At 43.2% G+C, this 6,436-nt stretch overlaps 1 protein-coding gene across 1 annotated transcript; it reads left to right on the forward strand.

Moving 5' to 3' along the window:
- Positions 1–1,581: 1,581 nt before the first annotated feature.
- Positions 1,582–6,098, forward strand: LOC139749765 (apolipoprotein D-like). The gene is made up of 5 exons (XM_071663992.1): positions 1,582–1,717; positions 3,072–3,209; positions 3,421–3,637; positions 4,033–4,184; positions 5,573–6,098. The coding sequence occupies exons 2-5, from the start codon at positions 3,087–3,089 to the stop codon at positions 5,825–5,827; spliced, it is 747 nt and encodes a 248-aa protein (XP_071520093.1). The 5' UTR covers positions 1,582–1,717; positions 3,072–3,086; the 3' UTR covers positions 5,828–6,098.
- Positions 6,099–6,436: the final 338 nt, after the last annotated feature.

Genomic DNA, 6,436 nt, shown 5'->3' on the forward strand with positions numbered 1-6,436 from the left:
GTACCACACCAATTGTTTGGTCTGAAAAAAAAAGAAAGGTCTTCGAAGCAAGGTGCGCTTTTAGATTATCAGTTTTAACTTGCCCTTAGCTTCGATTTTTTTCTTCTTTTTCGTTCAGTGTTTATGAAGGACGAGTCGTCTGCCAGTGTCCTTAGGGCATAACGTACTTTCGCCGTGCATTTGTGGGGGTCCGATCGAACCACCCGTGCCAGTCTCCCTAACCCCTGGATACGGTCTTTTGAAGTGGGTGTCACCTTCCCTCTTAACGAGATCTGAGCCTCAACTCAAGGGGATTAATGTGATGTCCACCTCGCATGATTAATGTCTAACCTTCGATTAATACAAGGGTTAATACAACCTCACCCACGCCAAAGAAAAGGAGATTAATATGATGTTACAGTAAGACACGGTGACAGCTTACCTCTATCTTGGCACCACTTCACAGTCAATCCGCACTCCTCAGTTGATCAGCCCCCAGCACTGGCGCCAACCGAAAGGAAGAGAGGAATTTACATTAAAGTTTCAGTTGTAAAAAGTTTCTCATAAGAATCCTATTCTTAGAAAGTTGCTCACAGGTTGTCTACCTAACTAGATTCCTTTTTTTTATTCCTAGAGCATAGCCTTGAGGTTGCGTTTAGAAGTTTACGTTCTCCAAAAACTGCTTTCAGGTTTACGTTCCAAGAATATTATTGTCAGGTTGGATTTCTTAGAACTTTGTTCTTAGATATACGTTCTACCTGAGCTAAAGTTAGGGAAGCCTTAAACAGATCCAGCTTCACCAGCCTATGAAACAGATCCAGCTTCGTCAGAGTCCATGAAACAGATCCAGCTTCACCAGAGTCCATGAAACAGATCCAACTTTACTAAAAGCACTGATGACGCCCAGTGGCAGTGAAACGTCTCTACTGGCATCAGTAGGACGACGATGTCCTCCAGCAGCAGTGCCATTTCCGACAGTAGCAGTGATTACTACTACCTTTAGAAGTAGACGCATTACTTCCCAACAACAGTGAAACTTCCCATCTGCAGTGATGGCAATTCCCTAATGGTGGATGAACATTTACTAACCTGCAGTGAAATTTCACGCAAACTTAAGTGAAGAAAAGAAACAGCCGTGGCAGTGAAACGCTCTCCGTAGTAGTGACCCTTACCCATCAGCAGTGACATCCCCCACCGGCAGAGTCACTTCGTGTCACTTCCCCAAGCAGCTACGACACTTCGAACATCACTAGTAATTCCCCGAGGAGCAGTGAGATCTCCTGGTGTCACCAGCACATCCCCACGTAGGTGTGTGACACCCCCCCCCCCAAAGTAGCACCATCGCGAGCGGCATCAAGACTTCCTCCAGCAACTTGCCGACAGCACATGGAAAAAAGACAAAAAAAGACGCGACGCTCTCCTCCAAGGGCAACGGACACTTCGCAAAAAAAAACCAAATGACGCATCTAGAGGCCCCTTCCTTCCTGCGCATCCCCCTGCCGCACCCAAGACATCCTGCAGGAGTAGGAGACCCGACTCCTACGCTGTGTGACACATACACACGCGTGCGCGCTTTCCAGGAACAAGAACAGAACCCCGCTGTTACGCACCGTCCAGGAACATCCGCTGGATCCCGCTCCACAGTGCGCTGGAGAGCGTCCACGGAACCCGCCACTATAAATATTCGCGCTGACATCGTTCGCCGCCTCAGTCTTCGTCCAGCTATCGACTCGTGCAGGTCAGTTGAGAGCCTCCTCGCTGGAGTCCGACTGAATACGTTTGTGTATATTTGTGTTTTGAAGTATCTAAGATAACTGGATTTGGTGTCGCGAATCTTTCCCATGGCAAATTACTTTTTTTTTAGGAACTTTTTGACTTAATTTTATCGATGGCTTAATGAACCTTTGTGTAGTTTGTATGTTATGGGGTCGGCTAGGTTATGGAGTTAGTAACATGGATATTGTCCTTATCTTTGCGAGTAATGGCACGAAAGGGCGATTTCCAGCGGTGGCTCCGTGAACTGGGAAGTTGCGATCTCCAAAAGGTTGTGATGAGGAATGGAGTGACTTTGAAACTTCAGCAGAGTCTTGATGAACTAGAATGACTTAAAAAATTTGGCGAAGTCTTGGTGAACTGGAATGGCTCAGAAAATCTGGCGAAGTCCTGGTGAATTGGGAGAGGTGAGGAGATGTTGGCTAATCGTGTGGGGGGAGTGGGTCAATTGGTTTGGAAAGTGGCTTCCTAAGGAGATGACTTGACTCGGTGGCTTAGTATAATGAAGTGTGTCTTCATTAATTCCCTGAGCATTGTGGTACGACCCTTAAGCATTAGGTTAGATGCCTCACATCAATACAATATCACTAGGATTATTATACCTTCAAACACATCCATTTTCGCTCTTCCAGATAACGAACTCTCATTCCAAGCGTTCCTCAAAGCATCTAGAACCTTCGTCCTCTCACCCATGATATGACTCCTGAACGTGCAGGAGGGTGATAGGTATGCACGGGATGAAGCGCACTGGAGTGATGTGGTATACAAGGGGGAACGTGATGCCAGTGGACTGAACCAGGGTATTTGAAGCAGCCAGGGGTAACCAAGAAAGGGTATGTGGGGCCGGGTTGTGGATAGAGGGCTGTGGTTTCGGTGCATAACATACGAAAGTTCGAGAATGGATGTGAACGAATCAGGCCCTTTTTGATCTGTTCCTGGCGCTAACTCGGTAATATAAGAAACGACGAACAAGTACTATATATATATATATATATATATATATATATATATATATATATATATATATATATATATATATATATATACACCTGATGGATGTTACACCATGAGTGAAGAGTTACTGTGACGAGGCTGTATCATTGGGAGTACAGTCTCCTCAAAGAACTTCTACCAAAGGACTCAACCTTTCCCTGCTGCTGGATGTAGCACAGCCCTAGACTGCATAAGCCTTTAGATAGATCCTGGGTAACACAACGAAACTTTCATGGAACATAGTCCTGGTATAGTTATAAAAAAGAAATAAATATTCTTTATCATATCATGTAATTCTTTCAATCTCATGAAAATCACGTTTCCAGGTGTGGTCTACGACAATGAGAACATTTGGGAGCATCGTGGTGGTGTTGGTGGGCCTGGTGGGACTGGTCGCTCCCCACTCCATGGAGTTTGGAAGCTGCAGAGCCATCAGGAGCTTCACGGACTTCGAACCCAAGAAGGTAAGTGTGATGATCCTCAATGTCTTTGCAAGTCAAGGCGGCACCCCATGTACGAAATCCACTCATGATTACAGTCATTTGGTTATTCAGTTATTTCAACTACTGACTGATTATATTGCTCCCTCTCCTCTTAATCACCTCATGTTGCTTTCTTTCCCTTCTTTGTCTCTTCCTGTCCGCGTGGGTACTGATGGCTCCTCCTCCCTTGCAGTTTGAGGGTCTTTGGCATGTGATCGAGATAACCAGCACCTCCAGCCGCTGCATGACCATGAACTTCACCCTGACGGATTCTGGCTTCATGGTGACGGAAGTGCGCCAGTTCTTCCTCTTCAACAAGTTCAACTTGGACCACACCTTCACCAACCGCGGCTTCTTCTTCATGACCGATTCCAGCAACCCAGCCAAGATGGTGGCCAACTGGAACTCAAGTGAGTTCCAAGTTTTACTCGCATTCTAGAAACCCTAGATTGCCAATTTCTTGGGTAGAACAGTATTGTTTTATTCTTTTTATACAGTGGAATGAGCCTTTAGCATGATATGACCCTTCAGTATGATGGTCAAGCCTTTGACCTGACCTTGAGGATCAGATCAAGTACTGGCCCATCATACATTCTGATGTATAACCCTTGTATTTGTTCTGATACTTCATCACCCTTGATGTTTTTCATCGTCACATTACAATCTGTTGACTTCCACCATAGTACCATCCCTTCACCGTAAGGGTCTGTCCTATCACCCTTCCACCCACCATTATCACGTCATCCCCCTCAATATCTTCACTCTCAGCCAAGCACCCATCACTCTCACCCCGGCCCTCTTGCAGATTTCTTAGGCAACGCTGATGTGACTGTGGTGGACACTGACTACACACAGTTTGCAGTGCTGTATGAGTGTCAATCACTGACTTTCTTGAGGCGAACATCAGCCGTCATTCTCAGCCGAACAAATAACCTGGATGGCGCCACAGTGGAAAGGGTGAGTATACTTTAGACCAAATATCATTGTGGCCCTTAATGCAACAGCCAGTAAGAGCTAATTTTGTTCTGACTGTAAACAATTGTAGTTCTAAGTATGACCATGACATTACAGCTTTTGATTTTATTACCAAGTTTATCATTACTTTCTTCTTTCTGGAAGGAGTTGAAGCAATGTACCCATAACTGTAATTCATTGTTTTCATTCATTTCAGTAGTTCTTCATATCAATAATATAATGAAAAAGGCAGATTCCATAACATGTATTTTTCACTACAAGCTGCACTACATGTTTCACGGAGTCAATCTCCCTCATCAAACAATTCATAAAGTTTTTTCAATCCCAACACCAACACACAGACTCTGTCTTGTCAACACCATGCTGAGGTATACACTGACCTGACCAGTAAAATGGAAAGTGGGATAGATGTGTAGCTGAGAGAGCAAAAGAGGGTGTGTTGAAATGTTTGGACATATGGAGAGAATGAGTGAGGAAAGACTGACAAAGAGGATTTATGTCAGAAGTGGGAGGAACAAGGAGAAGCAGGAGACCAAATTGGAGGTGGAAGGATCGAGTGAAAATTAATTTGAGTGATTGGGACCTGAACATACCGGAGGGTGAGAAGCGTGCAAGGAAAAGAGTGAATTGGAACGATGTGGTATACCGCAGTCAATGTGCAGTCAAAGGACTGAATCAGGACATGTGAAATGTCTGGGGTAAACCATGGAAAGGTCAGTGGGGCCTGGATGTGGATAAGGAGCTGTGGTTTCCAGGCATTACACATAACAGCTAGAGACTGAGTGTGAATGAATGTGGCCTTTATTGTTTGTTTTCCTGGCACTAATCTCACAAAAGCAGGGGGTAGCTATGCTGTTTCCTGTGAGGAATGGATGAAGGCAAGCAAGTATGAATATGTACATGTATATGTCTGTGTATGTGTATATATATGTATGTATATGTGTATATGTTGATATGTATATTTGCTGATAACCACAAGGAAAGTGAAACACAACAGGTTCCAAGTGCACTTTTGTATAATGATCACATCATCTGGGAAGGTACAAGAATGAGATAGAAGACTTAAAACAGTCAGTTTTATACTCTAAGAAGAGGTGAAGCTATGACACCATTGGTAGCCAAGTGTCCCCAGTTGGTGGTGTTCAGGTTACACCAACCCAAACCCCACCAACTAGAAAACTGTGACCTATTGCAATGTATATTCTTTCTTTCATTTTGCAAAGTAATACACATCAGGAAAAATACAGAAAATGCACATGGTTAAATATTTTTATGTACATATAAAGTGAAAACATATAAAAATATCTATAAAAAAGGACACTTTTGTGAGTAAGCTAATCTCTTCTGATGAATGCCTTTCCTTTCCTCAGGTGAAAAATGATCTACAGGAACTGGACATCAATGTGGCTAAACTTGACACAATCGAGCATGAAAACTGCAAGCAACCAGGAGAGGCTGACTTTGACCTCAGCGAGGACAGCCTGACAAACCTATTCACTACTGGCAAACTAGGTGGCAGCAATAGCCAATCCAACAAGGACTCGACCACCACAAACATCCAAACGGACGTTGAAGTCGTCACTGCTGACAATAAAGACAATGAGATACTTAATGCAAGGCGCTGATGGTGACATTCTGGATCCAGCCAGGTGAAGGATGTGACAAGAAGGGTTTATAAGCGACATTACAGGTCATATTGTCACCATAACTTTTTTTCCTACAATCTACAATCTTTACAGTAAATTTGTGTATGTTTACACCTGGAAATACAGCACCTTATGGAAGCATCATTCCACCTGTAAAATAATTACCATATGATCTCATGACGACAAAATGTAAGAAGCTATGTTCTTCATTACTGAAGACTGATGTGCAGAGTAAGAACATGAAATCTCACAGTTTATTTTCCTCTCCCCACCTCTTTATTCTAACTCTGTAATTATCTCATCACTCATACTTGGACAGATTTTCAGTAAAAATACACTTAACGGATATGTATAGCCTACAATTGCTAATGTTATGGAAAGACTAAGACTATTCATGAAACATAAGTAGATGATTTTCCAACAATCAGATTAATTTTGTGAGGGGAAGGAAGGTGACTGACATGGGCAAGTACCCAAGCCTTTCCATTATACATCACATAACGTTAGTTATGAGAGTTCAGATTCTCTAAAATGAAGATTGAGCAATTAGTGTTTGGCCATTCATGAAATATATCTTTGACTTCTCTT

The sequence above is a fragment of the Panulirus ornatus genome, chromosome 8, assembly GCF_036320965.1.
Source record: "Panulirus ornatus isolate Po-2019 chromosome 8, ASM3632096v1, whole genome shotgun sequence".
Taxonomy (NCBI): domain Eukaryota; kingdom Metazoa; phylum Arthropoda; class Malacostraca; order Decapoda; family Palinuridae; genus Panulirus; species Panulirus ornatus.

Bases quoted from the DNA above. Each gene is read 5' to 3' on its own strand.
- LOC139749765 (XM_071663992.1), top strand. From the start codon at position 3,087: ATGAGAACATTTGGGAGCATCGTGGTGGTGTTGGTGGGCCTGGTGGGA. The intron at 3,210-3,420 runs GTAAGTGTGATG...CCTCCCTTGCAG, and splicing joins CGGACTTCGAACCCAAGAAG to TTTGAGGGTCTTTGGCATGT. The intron at 4,185-5,572 runs GTGAGTATACTT...TCCTTTCCTCAG, and splicing joins ATGGCGCCACAGTGGAAAGG to GTGAAAAATGATCTACAGGA.